This window comes from Coregonus clupeaformis, chromosome 5 (genome assembly GCF_020615455.1).
Source record: "Coregonus clupeaformis isolate EN_2021a chromosome 5, ASM2061545v1, whole genome shotgun sequence".
Taxonomy (NCBI): Eukaryota; Metazoa; Chordata; class Actinopteri; order Salmoniformes; family Salmonidae; genus Coregonus; species Coregonus clupeaformis.
The window spans coordinates 15371953-15393558 of NC_059196.1; the positions used below are offsets into that span (position 1 = coordinate 15371953).

At 42.1% G+C, this 21606-nt stretch overlaps 2 protein-coding genes across 7 annotated transcripts in view; both read left to right on the plus strand.

The window, feature by feature from the left end:
- LOC121562927 (tumor necrosis factor alpha-induced protein 2) overlaps positions 1-6604 on the plus strand; it is a 46140-nt gene extending 39536 nt beyond the window's left edge. For both annotated transcript variants that reach the window (XM_041875072.2, XM_041875066.2), the window contains exon 13: positions 5004-6604. In XM_041875072.2, coding sequence (XP_041731006.2) covers positions 5004-5286 — 283 coding nt within the window. In that variant the 3' untranslated portion in view covers positions 5287-6604. The remainder of the gene's footprint in view (positions 1-5003) is intronic.
- A 2397-nt stretch (positions 6605-9001) lies between these two features.
- Positions 9002-20935, plus strand: LOC121562948 (tubulin-specific chaperone cofactor E-like protein). Of its 5 annotated transcripts, XM_041875074.2 has the most exons (10): positions 9002-9083; positions 10522-10640; positions 11491-11555; positions 14384-14557; positions 14746-14885; positions 15090-15271; positions 15551-15807; positions 15927-16053; positions 17413-17529; positions 17795-20935. In XM_041875074.2, exons 2-10 carry the CDS (start codon positions 10636-10638, stop codon positions 18177-18179), a joined length of 1452 nt encoding a protein of 483 aa, XP_041731008.1. In that variant the 5' UTR covers positions 9002-9083; positions 10522-10635; the 3' UTR covers positions 18180-20935. The 5 variants fall into 5 exon arrangements, with proteins under 5 accessions (XP_041731008.1, XP_041731011.1, XP_041731009.1 ...); XM_041875077.2 differs by lacking the exon at positions 9002-9083 and having other exon boundaries at positions 10621-10640; positions 14320-14557; XM_041875075.2 differs by lacking the exons at positions 9002-9083; positions 10522-10640 and having other exon boundaries at positions 11395-11555; positions 14224-14557.
- Positions 20936-21606: the final 671 nt, after the last annotated feature.

The window sequence follows — 21606 nt, forward strand, 5'->3', positions numbered from 1 at the left end:
CAATTGTGCAAGTTCTCCCACTTAAAAAGATGAGAGAGGCCTGTAATTTTCATCATAGGTACACGTCAACTATGACAGACAAAATGAGAAAAAAATTCCAGAAAATCACATTGTAGTATTTTTTTATGAATTTATTTGCAAATTATGGTGGAAAATAAGTATTTGGTCAATAACAAAAGTTTCTCAATACTTTGTTATATACCCTTTGTTGGCAATGACACAGGTCAAACGTTTTCTGTAAGTCTTCACAAGGCTTTCACACACTGTTGCTGGTATTTTGGCCCATTCCTCCATGCAGATCTCCTCTAGAGCAGTGAGGTTTTGGGGCTGTCGCTGGGCAACACAGACTTTCAACTCCCTCCAAAGATTTTCTATGGGGTTGAGATCAGGAGACTGGCTAGGCCACTCCAGGACCTTGAAATGCTTCTTACGAAGCCACTCCTTCATTGCCCGGGCGGTGTGTTTGGGATCATTGTCATGCTGAAAGACCCAGCCACGTTTCATCTTCAATGCCCTTGCTGATGGAAGGAGGTTTTCACTCAAAATCTCACGATACATGGCCCCATTCATTCGTTCCTTTACACGGATCAGTCGTCCTGGTCCCTTTGCAGAAAAAACAGCCCCAAAGCATGATGTTTCCACCCCCATACTTCACAGTAGGTATGGTGTTCTTTGGATGCAACTCAGCATTCTTTGTCCTCCAAACACGACGAGTTGAGTTTTTACCAAAAAGTTCTATTTTGGTTTCATCTGACCATATGACATTCTCCCAATCCTCTTCTGGATCATCCAAATGCACTCTAGCAAACTTCAGACAGGCCTGGACATGTACTGGCTTAAGCAGGCGGACACGTCTTGCACTGCAGGATTTGAGTCCCTGGCGGCGTAGTGTGTTACTGATGGTAGGCTTTGTTACTTTGGTCCCAGCTCTCTGCAGGTCATTCACTAGGTCCCCCGTGTGGTTCTGGGATTTTTGCTCACCGTTCTTGTGATCATTTTGACCCTACGGGTGAGATCTTGCGTGGAGCCCCAGATCGAGGGAGATTATCAGTGGTCTTGTATGTCTTCCATTTCCAATAATTGCTCCCACAGTTGATTTCTTCAAACCAAGCTGCTTACCTATTGCAGATTCAGTCTTCCCAGCCTGGTGCAGGTCTACAATTTTGTTTCTGGTGTCCTTTTGTCAGCTCTTTGGTCTTGGCCATAGTGGAGTTTGGAGTGTGACTGTTTGAGTTTGTGGACAGGTGTCTTTTATACTGATAACACGTTCAAACAGATGCCATTAATAGAGGTAACGAGTGGAGGACAGAGGAGCCTCTTAAAGAAGAAGTTACAGGTCTGTGAGAGCCAGAAATCTTGCTTGTTTGTAGGTGACCAAATACTTATTTTCCACCATAATTTGCTAATAAATTCATAAAAAATCCTACAATGTGATTTTCTGGATTTTTTTTTCTCAATTTGTCTTTCATAGTTGACGTGTACCTATGATGAAAATTACAGGCCTCTCTCATCTTTTTAAGTGGGAGAACTTGCACAAATAGTGGCTGACTAAATACTTTTTTTCCCCACTGTAGTTGACGTGTACCTATGATGAAAATTACAGGCCTCTCTCATCTTTTTAAGTGGGAGAACATGCACAATTGGTGGCTGACTAAATACTTTTTTTCCCCACTGTATGTATATGATAGTGTTTGTAGACATTATGGACAGTATATGAATAGAAAAGGTGTGTACAGCAGTAGTTATATAGGATGAGCCTTGACTAGAATACAGTATATACAGTGCATTCGGAAAGTATTCAGACCCCTTGACTTTTTCCACATTTCGTTACGTTACAGCCTTATTCTAAAATGGATTAAATAGTTTCCCCCCCCTCATCAATCTGCACACAATACCCCATAATGACAAAGCAAAAACAGGCTTTTAGAAATTTTTTATATCACATGTACATAAGTATTCAGACCCTTTACTCAGTACTTTGTTGAAGCACCTTTGGCAGCAATTACAGCCTCGAGTCTTCTTGGGTATGACGCTACAAGCTTAGCACACCTGTATTTGGGGAGTTTCTACCATTCTTCTCTGCAGATCCTCTCAAGCTCTGTCAGGTTGGATGGGGAGCGCTGCATAGCTATTTTCAGGTCACTCCAGAGATGTTCGATCGGGTTCAAGTCCGGGCTCTGGCTGGGCCACTCAAGGACATTCAGAGACTTGTCCCGAAGCCACTCCTGCGTTGTCTTGGCTGTGTGCTTAGGGTCGTTGTCCTGTTGGAAAGTGAACCTTCGCCCCAGTCTGAGGTCCTGAGCGCTCTGGAGCAGGTTTTCATCAAGGATCTTTTTATACTTTGCTCCGTTCATCTTTCCCTCGATCCTGATTAGTCTCCCAGTCCCTGCCACTGAAAAACATTCCCACAGCATGATGCTGCTACCACCATGCTTCACCGTAGGGATGGTGCCAGGTTTCCTCCAGACGTGACGCTTGGCATTCAGGCCAAAGAGTTCAATCTTGGTTTCATCAGACCAGAGAATCTTGTTTCTCATGGCCTGAGATTTATTTGGCAAACTCCAAGCGGGCTGTCATGTGCCTTTTACTGAGGAGTGTCTTCTGTCTGGCCACTCTACCATAAAGGCCTGATTGGTGGAGTGCTGCAGAGATGGTTGTCCTTCTGGAAGGTTCTCCCATCTCCACAGAGGAACTCTGGAGCTCTGTCATCGTGACCATCGGGTTCTTGGTCACCTCCCTGACCAAGGCCCTTCTCCCCCGATTGCTCAGTTTGGCCGGGCGGCCAGCTCTAGGAAGAGTCTTGGTGGTTCCAAACATCTTCCATTTAAGAATGATGGAGGCCACTGTGTTCTTGGGGACCTTCAATACTGCAGATTTTTTTTGATACCCTTCCCCAGATCTGTGCCTCGACACAATCCTGTCTCTGAGCTTTACGGACAATTCCTTCGACCTCATGGCTTGGTTTTTGCTCTGACATGCACTGTCAACTGTGGGACCTTATATAGACAGGTGTGTGCCTTTCCAAATCATCTCCAATCAATTGAATTTACCACAGGTGGACCCCAATCAAGTTGTAGAAACATCTCAAGGATGATCAATGGAAACAGGATTCACCTGAGCTCAATTTCGAGTCTCATAGCAAAGGGTCTGAATACTTATGTAAAGAAGGTATTTCTGTTTTTTTACTGGGGTATTGTGTGTAGATTGATGATAATTTGTATTTATTTAATCAATCAATTTTAGAATAAGGCTGTAACGTAACAAAATGTGGAAAAAGTCAAGGGGTCTGAATACTTTCCCAATGCACTGTGCATATGAAGTGGGTAAAACAGTATGTAAATATTATTAAGGTGACCAGTGTTCAATGACTATGGACATAGGGCAGCAGTCTCTAAGGTGCAGGGTTGAGTACCGGATGGTAGCCGGCTAGTAACAGTGACTAAAGTTCAGGGCAGGGTACTGGGTGGAGACCGGCTAGTGATGGCTATTTAACAGTCTGATGGCCTTGAGATAGAATCTGTTTTTCAGTCTCTCGGTCCCAGTGTTAATGCACCTGTACTGACCTCACCTTTTGGATGATAGCAGGGTGAACAGGCAATGGCTCGGGTGGCTGAGATCCTTGATGATCTTCTTGACATCCTGCTGTAAATGTCCTTAAGGGCAGGCAGTGTGCGCCCGGTAATGCGTTGGGCTGACCGCACCACCCTCTGGAGAGCCCTGTGGTTGCGGAAGGTGCAGTTGCCGTACCAGATCATGGAGCGGGCAGTCCTTCCCTGGGAGGAAGAGCAGCTCCGTCTTGCCGAGGTTCAGCTTGAGGTGGTGATCCGACATCCACACTGATATGTCTGCCAGACATGCAGAGATGCGATTCGCCACCTGGTTATAAGAAGGGGGAAAGGAGAAAATTAATTGTGTGTCGTCTGCGTAGCAATGATAGGAGAGACCATGTGAGGATATGACAGAGCCAAGTGACTTGGTGTATAGAGAGAATAGGGGAGGGCCTAGAACTGAGCCCTGGGGGACACCAGTGGTGAGAGCACGTGGTGTGGAGACAGATTCTAGCCGCGCCACCTGGTAGGAGCGACCTGTCAGGTAGGACGCAATGAGAGTGAGCAGCGCCGGAGATGCCCAACTTGGAGAGGGTGGAGAGGAGGATTTGATGGTTCACAGTATCAAAGGCAGCGGATAGGTCTAGAAGGATAAGAGCAGAGGAGAGAGAGTTAGCTTTAGCAGTGCGGAGAGCCTCCGTGACACAGAGAAGAGCAGTCTCAGTTGAATGACCAGTCTTGAAACCTGACTGCTTTGGATCAAGAAGGTAATTCTGAGAGAGATAGCAGGAGAGTTGGCACGATCAGCTCCTTAGTTTTGTTGACGTTGAGGAAACGGTTATTTTCCTGGTACCACTCTGCCAGGGCCCTTGCCTCCTCCCTGTAGGCTGTCTTGTCGTTGTTGGTAATCAGGCTCACCACTTTTGTGTCGTCTGCAAACATGATGGTTGAGTTGGAGACGGGGTGGCCACGCAGTCATGGGTGAACAGGGAGTACAGGAGGGGCTGAGCACGCACCCTTGTGGGGGCCCTGCGTAGCGGAGGTGTTGTTGCCTACCTTCAACACCTGGGGTTCGGCCCGTCAGGAAGTCCAGGACCCAGTTGCACAGGGCGGGGATCAGACCCAGGGCCCCAAGCTTAGTGATGAGCTTGGAGGGCACTATGGTGTTGAAGGCTGAGCTGTAGTCGATGAACAGCATTCTTACATAGGTAACTGTTTTGTCCAACTTTCCCTGTTCCTTAGTGACTTGCCTCAGAGCTGACTGCCCTCTCTATATTTTCATGATTATCTTTATTCCTACCCATATCATGTCCTTGTGATGGTTAACTCTGCCATTGCAGTGATGCAAGATACACTCTTTTCAAATCAACTCAATCAATGCTTTATTGGCTAGATGTGGCCTATATGACAAAACATGGACTAGACTGAGCCCTCTTTCTCCTCCTCTGTTTGCAGGAAGAAACATGTGTCGGCCATCTTGAACATCCGCGGGATGACTCGGCAGACGGAGCGCCAGGAGATCCTGAACATCGTGAAGGACATTGAGAACAGTGACACCCTGACACGGCTGTCCCGTGACCACGCCCTCTTCTCCGAGGTGCCCGTCACATCCGAGGTGCACTGCCTGAACTTGGGCCTGAGCCGCATCGCCCTCACTGCCTCCTCCTGCTTCTCCAGCCTGAGACCGCGCCGTACCAAGAGAGCCCCGGTCAGAGAGGCGTACGACGACATGCTCTAATGGCTCTAACCGCTCTGGAAACGTTCTGATGACTCAAGCAGACAGACAGCAGTTCAACAGCAAGTCACAATGGAGCTCGTTGTCAAGTTCTGCACATGGTGGCGATACCAGGGGCGGACAGCACAACACATTGAGGAAGTGGAACAACACATGGAAAGAATAGCCATGTTGTGACCTTTCACCTTTCACAGCCACCTTGATAAAGAAAGTGTGATGACTGTTTCCATTGTGAGCGATATGCCTAGTCCTTGCTCATCTAGAGAAAGACTGGTAAAGAGCTTTCATGAGTGCAACCATACGTAGAAAATATAAAAATACCCATTTAAGAGGACTTTGTGGACTTGAATCCCTGTGGGTTGTTGGCATTGACTTATTTTGACAAAGGGCAGTGGAAAGAGACAAAAGCAACCTATTGGGGAAGATTCGTAATACTGCACATACTGTTGGTAACTATGAGGGTTACATAGGAACTATGGTTTAAATCAGTACTACTGATCAAGAGCACTGTTTGGAATAAATAAATACAAATGTAAAATACAATCACATAACATGCTGACATTGATATGGGTAAGATTGGAGTCTGTTTTGTAGTTGCACATGATAAACGCTCGATCTAAGGTACTACACAATTTTTATTATCTATCATCTCTGTGCTGATTTTCATTGTATTTAAAATAATGATTCATAGTTTATTTTCATTTTGTGATATACAGTATATGGGCTAATGTATGTTGAGCAACTCAAGAGAAGTCTGAGTGAGTGGATGAAATCATAACTCCCTATTTATGTACCACCCAATGAACTTATTTATTGTAGTGTGGTTTGATTGTCTTGTAATCAATGTCAAACTCTAAATCCCAGTCAAATTAGTGTATAGTCATTTCAAGCTTGTGTTTTCTCCAGGTTTTGTCAAATGCTGAGACCCTGACAAAAATAATCTGACAGCCATCATCGAAGATTAAGATAAAGATTATTTTCAGCTGTGTACTTTTACCTACCTGTATTCAACAGTTAATAATTGCTGTTATTCATGATTGTTGATCATTTAAATATTCTAATCCTCAGATAATTAGATTGATACTGCACCTTTTTTAATTTTTTTAATCAGCCTTATTTTATTTTTTTCAATTAACAAACAGACATTGTGGACTGAGACTACTCCACCTGTTCTTTGGTCACACGCTGATTTAAAATGTTTCATCTGTTCACCCTGCCTCTGATGTTCCATAATTGTACAGCTGGATGTAATAATCTATCTGCCTTGAAAATGTACATAAATCATCTAATTAAATGAGAATAAACGACAACAGAGATCAAATATTGACGGCTTTGTTTTAAATGACCGTTAAGGATGGGATATTGATGGGACCTCGCTCCCAAACAATCTCAGCGATTTGAAGGGCCTGTTGTTTACTTTCCTTTATTTCATTGATGAGAGAGGGTTAAACCAATCATGTCAAGTTTTCTTTGACAGAGCTGAGCTGACAACTCCTGGGTAACCAGCCTGAATGGAAAACAAGGTCCACAAACAGATCTTACCCTGTGCTGCCTGGATGGAGTCATCTGCCATGGCTGTTTTCTGGCCCCTAACTACAGGGTCACAAAGCTACAGCGCAACTGTTGTGGGTAGGTCTACATCTATTTCTGTTTTACAATGCTATTTCTTTCTGTTTTGTTTTCCACTCATCCACCCAATGCGTCTTGGCAAAGAGTCCCTCTCTCATTACTCAGGGGTGTTAGAAAGACGAGACTCAAGCTTGGTTTCCGAAGGAAAACAGCAGGGTGGGTGCATGGCGTAGGTGGTGTATTTGGGCAATGTGGAAAAAGTGTTTGGTCAGTTCAGGTGTATAGGACTTCTAATAATGCTTACAGAGAAGCTTACTTTTCAGTAAACATAGTTTTCCTGTTGTCCAACTAGGTGGCAAACTAATATGTTTAGTTGAGCCAAATTTACACCACTCAGTGGGAGGAAACTTCCTGTAGTCGTTTTTTCCCAAGAAGCTTTTCTGTTACTCTTTCATATAAGGTAACAACAGTAATTTACCTTAACAACAAAAACAACAACAACCATTTGAGCCTGCAGTGTGTTTAGTACACATTGGTTGCCCTCCAGGCCCTGGCTCTCTTCTACTCCACCAGGGTGTTCAACCTGGTCTCAGATGATTTTGTATTATTCTTTACATAAATCCGAGACACTCCATTTAGTATGGTATGTTAAGTTTCGTATGGATGTATTAATTTGTGGATTTCCATCAATCATTTCGTATGATATGTTACAAATTACAATTCGTATGATATGTTACGAATTTGCAAAAGTAAAATATGTTACGAATTTGCAAAACCTACAATATGTTCAGAATAGTTAGGGTTAGGGTTAGGGGAAGGGTTAGCTAAAAGGGTTAAGGTTAGGGCAAATATTTGTATAACTAACCCAAGATAGACCAAAGCCTGTCGTTTCCAATGGGAGCAAATTAATCATAATGGGCAGAACAAGCAAGGAGGTGGGAAGAGCCAAGCACGAGCTAGCGAGAGTCTATTGACGCGTTCTGGCCTGCATTTGCATATTTCCGTTAGGGAACGCCTACTCTGTGAAGTGCGCGTGTGCAATAACTCAAGTCATCCTTCTACTCCTTCTAAACAACTCAATTCTTTAAAACCTTGGCAAAGGGTAAAGTCTACAAAACTTAGTCCACTCTGTTCATAACAGATTCTAGTTTTGGAAACAGAAAACCGTATTGAGATCAAATGTTTCATTGATGAGAAAATTTGCAGAATGTCAGCCAAAATCCACCTCGCTCCATCTTCTCCCACTGCCAGCCACTGGGCTTCCTCTCACCATCATATCTGGTAGTGAGTGGAAACGCCAACCGGATCCTTGACATTTATACATCCGGTTAAATATCTGTCTCATTGTTCTATCTGTGGTTAGGGTTAGGGGAAAGGTTAGCTAACATGCTAAGTAGTTGCAAAGTAGCTAAAAAGTATTAAGTAATTGAAAAGTTGGTAATTAGCTAAAATGCTAAAGTTGTCCATGATGAGATTTGAACATGCAACCTTTGAGTTGCTAGACGTTCACGTTATACATCCACCCCGACCAACCATTCTCCTTTCATTTTTGCCTTAAGTAACATTCTGCCTTATGTAACCATACCAAAAATAACATACTGTATCAAAAGTAACTTACTAATTTAGAGTCTCGGATTTACATATACTATGTTACGTCTAGTATGAGACCAGGCTGGGGTGTTCAGTAGAGATGTCGCCAGTACAGTGACAGCACCTCTTTGGATTGAACCAAAACAACAAGTTTCTCTACCAGGAGAGGGCGCTGCAGGACAGGGTAAGAAAGATGTACATTCATGGGAATTTCAGTGACACTAGTCATGTACAAGTGGATGTGCTAGGTTTTGCCCACCACTCCTTCAGTCAAAGTCATCAAACTTAATTCATAATTTGTATTTTATGCAACAGCAAGAGGGGAAGGAAGTATATCCCTGAAAACGTTTTAGCAGAGATACCGACATGCAACATATTTAGTCAGCAAACTGATTGTCAAACCTTTCGCATCATTACCAGTGTAAGTCTAGCCAGCTATAGTAGCATTACCTATGACTGTAAATGGGTTATTATAACGAATGATGTATTCAAAGACATTTAGTATACTGTCCAATGCTGCGCATGCAAGATCTAGGGAAAATATCCAGACGGTTCATAAATCTACGTCATTTCCGGGATGAGAGGGGGGCAATGACAGTTGAATCAATAACAAGACATTTACACAGAGCAGGTCAATAAAGGTGAGTTTGGAAATGCGAAAATATTAAATGTATATATATATTACTTTGGATTATATCTAGCTAATGCAATCGTATTATGACAATAGCAGTTGTGTCATGTTGATGCATTGTCATTACATGGGTCATTCAATGATGCTGACTGTGGAGTCTGGACCAGTCTCTGACCATTCGTAGAAGAGAAGATGCAATGTAACGTTTTAGTTAGCTAATCTAGTTAGCAAATCGTACTAGTGTAACGTTAATCCTAATAAATTGTAAACTAGCAAACCACTGATACTGCAGATAACTAGCAGGTGAAAGCTACAGTCAAATTGTACGGAATGTTTTTGTGTAACGTTTATGAAATCTCGTTGTAATCAGTCTCGACGTTTATCCTAGCTATAAAATACGTTTCACGCATGACATATTTATTTTCTAACGTAGCGTTGTCCGTTAATGGTTCTTGTTTTGTGTTCTTTTTCGTGCTAGAGTCGATCTGCACGTAATTGTCCCTGATATGATTGGCATATTATTAGCTAGCTCTCTGCAGCACTCATTATGTACATTTGCTGTACTGTAGTACTAGCTAGTATATCAAATACTTAATTTGAGCAATATCTGAGCTGTAATTTAGCTAGATAGCTATTCTCACAGAATGAGTGACAAGTATTTGGCATGGATTGCACAAACATCATGTTTGGCTTGAAAATTACAGAAATGTAATTGGCAATAGCACAAACAGATCTGAGACCAGGTTAACTATTCTCACAAACTACCTCATGACCATATCTGAACCTCTGTTAAAAGCTATGTAATTTGGTCCTTGTATTCCTTCTATTCTGAAGCTAACAGCACCATATTATGGACAGTTTATGTGCCACTTGATATTCATCAGAGCCAAGTTATTCACAAAACATGATACAATGTCAGTGACAAAGCCAAGGCCAGGGTCCCCAACTGGCGGAGCGCGGCTGATTTTATTTGGCCCCCCAAGTTTTCAAGTTTCCAACAATTTTTTCAATGTTGGACATAAAAGATTAAAAACACCAGCAAATCAGCTCCGAGTGATTTTAATTTGGGAAATCTGTTCCAAAGTATTCCCACGCATAATAGAGAGATATATGTGATCGAATACAAATGTAAGCAAGGTTTGAAAAGATTCAGTTTTAGTCAAATATTATTTGTAATGATGTTCTGGTCCCCTGACCATCCGCTCAAGAACAAATTGGCCTGCAGCAGAATCTAGTTGATGATCCCTGGACTAGGCTATAGCCTAGTCAAACTAATAACATGACTAGGCCTAGGCCTATTTACAATATGAATTCCTTTCCATGCAGATATTTTTTATACCTGCCCCTCAAAGTTATACTTTAACAAGTCAACAATACATATTTATGTAGATTTTTTAAATGTCATTTGAATGTCATGCATAACTGCGTATGGTTTGTTTTGATTCCAGTGTCTACTCTCACGTGGCATCTGCCTGTCCCTCCTGTTCACCTTGCTGCCCCTCACTGGAGAGAAGTCTGAAGGAGGAGGGCTCAGCCTCTCTGCCCCTGCCCGGCCAGCCACTATGGAGTAAGCATTGAGAATGATTGAGATATCTTTATAAATGTCCCATTATGACGTCTGTGAGCGCACAGGTAGCGCCATCACAGATAGAACAAGGAGACAGATGTTTCATCAGATGTATAAATCAAATATGGTGTGGAGAGGAAGCCCAGTGGCTGGCAATGGGAGAGTATGGAGCGAGATGGAACTGGGCCGACATTCTGCTGATTTTCTCATAGAAGAAAAGCCCGATCTCAATACATTTTTCTGTTCCCAAAACTAGAATCTGTTGCGAATAGAGTGCACTAAGTTTTGTAGAAGTGACCCTTTGCCAAAGTAAAAAAAAAAAAAGGCATTGTTTACAAGGAGTGCAAGGGCAAATTGAGTTTTGTTCAAAGAAGGTGTTCCCTAATGGAAATATACAAATACGTGATTTAATGTGTCAATAGTTATGAATATCTTTGGCGTCATTGAGGTGTCTCCATTTTGAAGTAGTCAATTTTGGCAAACAAACTGAAAGGGTGCATATTGCCACCTAGAGTATGTTGTGTGAACAGGTATAAAGCCAAGGTTTGGCGATTTACTGCCACCTAGAGTTATGGAATGTTTGCTCACGAGTATAATCCTGATGACCTGGATAGAATCATGTGATCCTTCCTTAACACATATGAGGTCCCACCCAGTTGACTACTTTAAAATGGTGTAAGCACTCAACGGCAATGTCCATGCCAAAACAGGTTTATCCATCTAGAGTCCTCTATCAAACTCTATGGGAGGAAGAGAGATGTGTACTTCCTTTTATACTAGTGTTACTTGCAAGTCCATCCCACCAGCACATGAATGGCCCTCAATTCCAAAAACGGTGTTCCTCTGACAGGCCTTCTCTGCAGAAACCCACAATGAGCTGTGATAGTGGACTGGTGGAGAGGAACGTTGCTGGAGGTAAGACACTTAGCCTACAGAGCACACTTGTTACTGTAGTATCAATGTACTTTATACTACCTATTTTTTTCCTCACACTCATGTATGTTAATGAAATAATTTTGCTCATATTGGTCAATAGCCTAATAGTAACTTGTCAGTTTTGTACAATGATAAGTATAAGTATATTATGGATACTGTAATCTATCATTTCCTTTTATGGTTGTTGTAATATAACAAATATAAGCCAATTCCTTCCTGGTTTACTGTGACCTACACGTGCTGGTGAAGTACTGTAATATGATACTATTACTTTAATTTCAGTAAAACCTCTACATTAGCAGCAGATGGTGGTGTATCTAGGGCAACCTGCGAGGCGTTCAAAAATGTGTTTTGTTTTTTCCAATTGAATATCGTTATTTTTGTCTTTTTTTGTTGTTGAAATATCACCACTTGACAACTTCATTAATCATCTCCAGCACCACCCCAATATCAAAATATTTGAAAATGACGGTTTCCATTTTTTGTAGTCAAACACTACTAACGTTTGCCTGCTCATAGTTGTTTAAAATCACATGATGCACACCAGATGATGTCATCAGTGTTTCCGGAATATGTCAAATTTTGCCTGCTCAGTTGGTTAAACATTAAATATTATGGCCAAAGAGCAGAAGTCTATCCACTTTTTCAATTAATTAGTTTTTGGTCTCGAGTACATAATAAAAAAAGAGAATCACCGGGATAGGCCTACCCTTTCCTCAGGCGTTCAGAGGGCTTTAAAGTTTAAATGGGAAAGTCTCACTGCGTTTTACTGATAAGGACTTTAGGACAGACGACTCCCTCCGTCACTCCCTTCCATAGCATTATCACTGAGCCTCCTCTTCCCTCTTAAAGGGAAATGCATATTATTATGCTCTGACTGTTTTGTGTCCAAGGCATTTATATCAAGCAGCATCAACTGAATGACCATGTAAAAGAGTAACTGTTAACATGCCTGATTGAAATACTGTAGATGAAAATTGAATGTGTCGTATGTGAATAGCATACTTTTCAGTGAAGACTGGTATGTATTGTACAGTGCATTCGGAAAGTATTCAGGGAAAATTGACCTTTTCCACATTTTGTTACTTTACAGCCTTATTCTAAAATTGATTAAATTATTTTTTCCCCTCATCAATCTACACCCAATAACCCACAATGACAAAGCGAAAACAGATTGTTAGAATTTTTTGCAAAATGTTATTACAAATAAAAAACAGAAATACCTTATTTACATAAGTAAAGGTGCATCCTGTTTCCATTGATCATCCTTGAGATGTTTCTACAACTTGGAGTCCAGGTGGAGTCCACCTGTGGTAAATTAAATTGATTGAACATGATTTGGAAAGTCACACACCGGTCTATATTAGGTCCCACAGTTGATAGTGCATGTCAGAGCAAAAACCAAGCCATGAGGTCGAAGGAATTGTCCGTAGAGCTCCGAGACAGGATTGTGTCGAGGCACAGATCTGGGGAAGGGTACCAATACATTTCTTCAACATTGAAGGTCCCCAAGAACACAGTGGCCTCCACCATTCTTAAATGGACGAAGTTTGGAACCAACAAGACTCTTCCTATAGCTGGCCGCCCGGCCAAACCGAGCAATCGGGGGAGAAGGGCCTTGGTCAGGGATGTGACCAAGAACCCGATGGTCACTCTGACAGAGCTCCAGAGTTCCTCTGTGGAGATGGGAAAACCTTCCAGAAGGATAACCATCTCTGCAGCACTCCACCAATCAGGTCTTTATGGTAGAGTGGCCAGACGAAGCCACTCCTCAGTAAAAGGCACATGACAGCCCGCTTGGAGTTTGCCAAAAGGCACCTAAAGACTCTCAGACCATGAGAAACAAGATTCTCTGGTCTGATGAAACCAAGATTGAACTCTTTGGCCTGAATGCCAAGCGTCACCTCTGGAGGAAACCTGGCACCATCCCTATGGTGAAGCATGGTGGTAGCAGCATCATGCTGTGGGAATGTTTTTCAGCAGCAGGGACTGGGAGACTAGTCAGGATCGAGGGAAAGTACGTAGAGGTCCATGATGAAAACCTGCTCCAGAGCGCTCAGGACCTCAGACTGGGGCGAAAGTTCACTTTCCAACAGGACAACGACCCTAAGCACAAAGCCAAGACAACGCAGGAGTGGCTTCGGGACAAGTCTCTGAATGTCCTTGAGTGGCCCAGCCAGAGCCCAGACTAGAACCTGATCGAACATCTCTGGAGAGACCTGAAAATAGCTGTGCAGCAACGCTCCCCATCCAATCTGACAGAGCTTGAGAGGATCTGCAGAGAAGAATGGGAGAAACTCCCCAAAGGTGTGCCAAGCTTGTAGCGTCATACCCAAGAAGACTCAAGGCTGTAATCGCTGCCAAAGGTGCTTCAACAAAGTACTGAGTAAAGGGTCTGAATACTTATATATAAGCCAATTCCACTGTTTACTGTAAATGTGAGATTTCAGTTTTGTATTTTAAATACATTAGCAAAAATTTCTAAAGACCTGTTTATGCTTTGTCGTTATGGGGTATTGTGTGTAGATTTACTAAAAACAACAACAATTTAATCAATTTTAGAATAAGGCTGTAACGTAACAAAATGTGGAAAAAGTCAAGGATTCTGAATACTTTCCGAATGCACTTTATGACCATAACTGTTTAGAAGGTGAAACAGGTCAGGCTAGTGTCAGTGATGACCGAGCCCCTCCGAGGGATTGGATGTGGGCGTGAAGGTGAATGACTCCCACTATTGTCTCAGCCAGCTGACCTTGCCAGGCTAACCTCAATGAGTGTTTGGCTCTTTTACCACTTCGGCGACCCAGCCGACCCAGAGGGGATGTGGGACAGTGGGGCCATGGATCCACCTGAAGAGGAGGGCCGCACCTTCATGCAGGTTCTCAGCGAGAAGTACAGCCCGGAGAACTTCCCGTACCGCCGAGGGCCTGGCATGGGTGTGGTGGTAGTGCCAACTCTCCCACAGGGCTCGCCCATGAAAGGTGAGGACTTCAATATGATCCATCCACAGTTTTACCCATTAAACTCTGTTTTAAAAACACCATTGGCATCCCTGAGTAGTTTCCTTCCTCTTCAGCAGCTCAATTAAGATGATGATGACGATTATGATGATTGAGCGGTGGTAGAGATAGGCCTGGTTTACTCAAGTTATTCTGCTCTGTCTCTCCAGATCGTTTGAACCTTCCCAGTGTGCTCGTCCTGGCTGGCTGTGGAATCAGCCATGCGGGAGAGCAGAGAGAGATCGCAGCCTTCTGTGCCCACGTGATGGAGCTCGACCTGTCCCACAACAAGCTCCAGGACTGGCATGAGGTGGGTAGGTTCAACTAGGGTACTCTGCCAAGATGGGAAACATTGAGTACACTGAGTACAAGAATTGGGTACATTTTATAGTAACTTTGTACAAGAATTCCTCTACCTGTATGCAATCTCACCCATATCCTTGTAGCTATTTACATGTATGTATGAATAATTATATTGAGGATGTCACACTAAGTTTGAAGCCACTCCTTTCAGATCAGTAAGATTGTATCAAACATCCCCAACCTGGACTTCCTCAACCTGAGCTCCAACCCGCTAAGTGAGGTTGTCTTGGAGCCTAGCGGTGCTAAGGCCTTTGCCCGAGTCCGACGCCTGGTACTCAACAACACTCAAGTGTCCTGGAACACGGTGCTCGTACTAACACGGGAGATGCCTGAGTAAGATAAACCTTTAATGCTACACTGCTTTTAAACACATTTTTATCAAAGGCAACTCTGATTGTTCACTTCTCAAGACAGAAAAATGTGTTTTCCTAAGTCAGTGAGAGGGATTTTGTGTCTTTCTCGAGTATTGTGGACTGGAGAGAGTAGTGAGGTCTGTCATGAGGTCCAGGTTGCAGGCAGCTAACAGTACATTACAGTAGAAGCATTAAGAAAAGTGAATGGTCTATATACTGAGCCCTGTGTTGCTCCATGCCCTGCCCTGCTGTCCGCCAGGCTGGAGGAGCTGTTCCTGTGCCTTAATGAGTACACCACCGTGTCAGCCTCTACTGTGCCCTGCCCCACACTGCGCCTGCTGCACATCACCGACAACAACCTGCAGGACTGGGCCGAGGTGCGCAAGATTGGCCCCATGTTCCCCGGCCTGGAAACTCTGGTCATGTCCAACTGCAACCTGAGCTCCATTCAGGACTCGGAAGACATGCTGCGGCACCTCTTCCCCAACCTACGCAGCATCAATCTGTCCAACTCAGGTATCAACCAGAGTCTATTGGGGTTGTGTCCTTGACTGGAAACTGACCTTGGACTCCTTTCAGTTCAGATTGATATTTGTGTGTGTGTGTGTGTGTGTGTGTGTGTGTGTGTGTGTCAGGTGTTAACCAATGGGAGGACATAGAGAAGCTGAACCAGTTTCCTAAACTGGAAGATGTGAGGCTGCAGGGGATTCCTTTACTGCAGACCTATACCAACACAGAGCGCCGGAGCCTCATGGTCTCACAGTAAGTTTCTCTGGGAGCTACTGGGTGTCTGAGGCAACCACACAGACCTCAACACACAAATTAGTTGAGAGAGCTCATTTTTCACTGAGTACAGTTACATGCACACAATAATGCGATTATTGTGGATTGTCAGATTAATATAATAGTTTGATTAAAAACGCTTACATGCTTTGCAAGAAGAAAAATTTCCCTAATAAACCTGTTTACATGGACACATCTGAAATCAGGTTACCTAATGGCACACTGATAAATGCAAAAAATTGCCAATCAAAATAAACGTTCTACCACAGCGACCATGTTCTTTTTTGATTCTGATTTCGGACATATAAAGTTTGTATGTGAAAACTACTTCTAAGACGGATGCATTCAGTTGTTCCGAACTCACTTCACTTGCGCTAAAGAGGGAGGCTCGCTTGGCTGGTGCTAGCACATGCTCAGATCAAATACACCGCTGGAACGCCGATTAAGGTGTTAATATGACCTAATAATTTGAAAGATTATTCAGAAAACCAGGTGTTTTAATCGGCGTATGCTTACTTCGATTTTGACCTTACGCCGATTATGATAAACAGAGTAAGGTGTTTACATGACTATTGCATAATCTGCCTACTGCCATAATCAGTTTAATATATAATTATTACCAGTGGTGGAAAAAGTACCCAATTGTCATAGTTGAGTAAAAGTAAAGATGCCTTAATAGAAAATGACTCAAGTAAAAATGAAAGTCACCCAGTAAAATACTACTTGAGTAAAAGTCTAAAAGTATTTGGTTTTAAATATAGTTAAGTATCAAAAGTAAATGTAATTGTTAAAATATACTTAAGTATCAAAAGTAGAAGTAAAAATATAAATACGTTTTAATTCCTTCTATAAAGCAAACCAGACAGCATCATTTTCTTGTTTTTTTTAATTTACAGATAGCCAGGGGCATGCTCCAACACTCAGACATAATTTACAAACGAAGCATGTGTGTTTAGTGAGTCCGCCAGATCAGAGGCAGTAGGGATGACCAGGGATGTTCTCTTGATAAGTGTGTGAATTAGACAATTTTCCTGTCCTGCTAAGCATTCAAAATGTAACGAGTACTTTTGGTTGTCAGGGAAAATGTATGGAGTAAAAAGTACATAATTTTCTTTAGGAATGTAGTGAATTAAAAGTAAAAGTTGTCAAAAATATAAATAGTAAAGTAAAGTACAGATACCCCAAAAAACGGGTATTTCTACTTAAGTACTTTACACCACTGATTATTACTGTCGATGTAAACGTACTCACTGTGACATTGTGTTAACACACACACACAATACTGCAACAGTGCCATATATCTCTAGATACTGAAAAGCTCACCCTTCATCCTCGCAGCCTGCCCTCTGTATCATCACTCAATGGCAGTGTGGTGACGGACGGGGAGAGAGAGGACTCCGAGAGGTTCTTCATCCGTTACCATGTAGACTACCCAGAGGAGGAGCTTCCTTACAGGTATACAACACTCCATGCTTCTCCTTTCACTCATCCAGTTAGACTGCATATATCCATTCAAAAGGATTTGGCACATACTTTACTGGCTTAATTGTAGTATCAGGTGCCTATTAAAATGTGCACACTAAAAATAAAATCTTCACATTCATTAAAAATAATTACTATAACCTCACCTAACCATAATGTAAAATAGCTTAGCCTAGATGACTGTGGTATATTTAGTGTGTTTGTGTGTTGCTAAACCCATCTATACCTGCCGTCCTAGGTACCACTGCCTGGTGACCAAATACGGGAAGCTGGAACCCTTGGCTGAGATCGACCTTCGACCCCGCTGCCACGCCAAGGTGGAGGTGCACTGCGAGGACAAGGTGGAGGAGGTGAGTATCCGCCTGGACCAGACTGTGGCCGAGCTGAAGAAACAGCTGAGGACAGTGGTGCAGCTGTCGGCCAATCAGATGCGTCTTTACTACATCGACAAGGAGAGTGTATTTGGGCCGGAGGAGATGAAGTACCACACCAGAGCCCTCCACTCCTACAGTATCCAGGACGGGGACGAACTCCTGGTGGTGCCTAAGGCTGGCCGAGGGACTACTACCACTGTCAAACCACTATCAAACCTTAACTCCAAAACCTTAACTCCCCCACCATAGAAATATAATTACTAGATCGTCCACCTATCATGGCACATTGACTTGAATGGGGATGCAGTTCTAGTAATTACATTTCTATGCTCATACCCTTCCCCATCCTAATCTTGTCTGAAGAATTCCCTGCACCCCTCCTTATGCCCATCCTATGTTCTACATTCAGTGTGGGACACACTATCAGGAATAACAGCGACTCTGACTCTGATTCTGACTGGCTTTGTTGTGTTTCACCTCACTGCACCACACATGCACACACACCAACTAATCACAACAAATGTGTCTTGTATGCTGCCCTCTAAAGCTGTGCATATTATGTGTGGCTGAGTCCCCTCTTCGTATTGGTGTAACACCTCTGCCCTTGACTCCTAAAAAGTCTATATTCGGGGGAGGAGAACAGGAGATATTGCAGAGTACAACCAGTGTATCTTTAAGACAATCAATCTCCCATTGCATACCCTGTGGTATACAGAGGATGTTGATGAAAGGATATGTATACTGCTGTGCCACAGACAGTGTTTTGAGTGTACTAGGTTGATTGTACTGTAGCTAACTGAAGTCTTCATTGCTCTGTGTTATTCCACTTCCTTATAAGACCAAGCCATAGTTTTAGTTATTCTAAGTTTAGTTCAGTAAGATTAGTATTTTTGGAGTTTTCAAATTGGCTTTCTTTGGCCAGTTGTACCCTAGTGTTTTTAGGATATTGATGCCTCTGACTGAAATAACTGATGTACCATATAGTGCTGCATGAGAATGTCCTTTGCTAAGTATGTTTTTATGTAGTTTGTGTTCAGGTTTTTGCATTTGGGTGGATCCTTCCACTGTCTGGGACTGTCCGTACATGTTAGGCCTAGATTACGTTTTAACACCTACTGACACGTTTGCTTCTGTGCCAGAGCCACAGTATCTTAGGGATATTGCAGACAGAGACTTTGTGTGTTCACCAAAGATTTGTATGAACTGTGTACTATTCATTGCATTGTTGATGCATTTTCCTTGTGTGTAAAGAGGCTCATGCTTGGTGTTATTTTTGTCATCGTGAGGGCAAAGGTCGCTAGGTCAATAGCTGTTGTCTGGGACAGTAGAACTAAGGCATTGCTTGGTACTTCACAGCTGAGGTGCACCGCCACTTTAAATCCCAATTTACAGGCTGCTCATTTCCCTATTGTATCTTCATTTACATAATATGTTGTATTATGTCATTGTCAGATTTGGAAGACAGTAAAGTATTGGAAGATGCACTTAACAGAGCTAGATCTCTCAAAATATTGGAAATTAGACCATAGCAACATATTTCATACCACTTGTTGTATTTATTTTGTCATTACTTCACAACATAGTAATAAGCATTAAGGGTCCATTATTTTCGGTAGGCCTTATCTTTCTCTGTGGCTTAGATGGCTACTTGGTCTACTCTAGACAGCGTCCCTTGGTTAGTGAACCCATGTTTTAAATGTAGTCAGTATGCACTGGCAGGCACACTAATGCATTAATGTTAATATTGAGAGTGGCACTGTATAAAGGGGTAAAGATTTAATCAAATATAAAGGAATAAAACATTCATCTGAATCTGTAGCCGTGGCTCCATGTACATTCAGATAATAGCATAGCCTAGATGTAATGGCTTCCCTTGGTTTCTGAAATAATGTTTTAGTGTAGGCACCACTGCTAACAAAGTGTGAAAATTGAGAGTGGTACAGTAATTAAAGGAAAATTGAATCAGCTATGCGACAGTCATCTGAGCCTGTAACCATTGCTCCCTGAACTACCAGTTCTTACTGCAATGTTTCCTTTTATTTCAGTTTCATCAGCATAAACATAGCACATTTAAGGATTCTGAATCAAGTTATCAACCTATATCTGCTAGAGCTTGACATGTTTGAAGTGCAGAAATGTGTAATTAATTTGTATTTATAATGTTTATTTATAATATCTATTTATTTATTTTTGTGTGATATGCTTTCCCTAGTTGTCAGCACACACTGAATTGATGCACTAGTTATGTTCAAGATCAGTATATTTTAGTGTGAAGGATCTGTTTGGCATCTATTCCAGGTCAACACCTCACTCTAGTCTGGGTTTAATAGCCAATGCTTTATAATTCATTCATGTGTTATTTGTTCTGGAGTAGTACAAATATGTATAGTTGTTGTGGGTTAGTGCCTATCCTGAACCTCAAATGATTTATAAAGCCATTATGCAGCTCCACAATAATCAGGTACAGTATATACTGTATATATCTCCTGCTGTTCTGTTGTAGGTATGAATCCTTCTGCTTATTCAACCTAACCTAGTGTATTCTCATCATTGTGTAAAATGTGGGAAGAAGAAAGGGATACTAAAGTAATGTACCACTTACTGTTTTATTGAAGGGAATGGGTTTACATGTGGCAAAATAATCTGAGCATTTCAGCCATTGCAGGCTAGGTAAACCGGGCAGCTAGCTACATCGAAATTAGCATGATTCTAAACACCTGATATATGTGTGTTCCATGGGTTCAACCAGTATAGAGACTGTTTTCTGATTGGCTGCCTCCTGGATGTAACAATGCTGTCTAAATGTGCTTACTACAGTATATGCAAATGTTTAGAAAAGGTATATATCTGTGTGGCATAAATATAATGATGGCTGTATGAGTTTATATGATCGAATGCCATTTAAATTGCAGATAAGCAGACTGATGTATTTCCTCTGAACTCCATATTACTCACCTGTGTAGAGAAAGATGCATACAATGTAATAATAAATAGTAGTCTTCTTTCTACAGTGTAGCATTCAATTATTCTACTATTACTTTGATTGTGAGACGTTGAAGACATTGGAGCTGTCTATGCAGTCATTGCTACTAGCCTCTTTTATGTAAGGCTGGCTTATTATGAAGTTGTCTGTGGCCAGTTCCAGTTGTTTTACCTTCCATTGCGTTGGTGGAAGTTACAACAAATGGCCCCTGTATCAGCTCAACTACATTACAACAATGTAAATCCAAATAAATGTGCCATATTTTTTGAGGGCATGGGAGTTCTAGAGGTGCTGCTATGATAATGTTAAATATTATGTTGGCTTCTAAACCTTTCTTTTCATAAGAGGCAGGGCAGGTGATAAAACATTCAATGACACAGAATTGTAGATTTATGATTTGTATTATGTGAATTATCTGTGTCACCCTAATGAATTACCAAAAAAAAAGACAATCGGTCGCTGCAGTGTGAGTAACTAGACTGCAAATAACTAAATTATTCTTAACAGCTTTGGTAGCTGTGAAACAAACTAAAGGATTTGTAACCAAGGGACACACATGCACCTTTTCATTTATCTCATTGAACCTTGCATTAAACATGTATTAAATATTTAATGGTGTTGTGTTTAATGGTGTTGTGTGTGTATTATGTGGTATTACTGAATTCCAAATCTAACATTTTGAAATGTCATAAC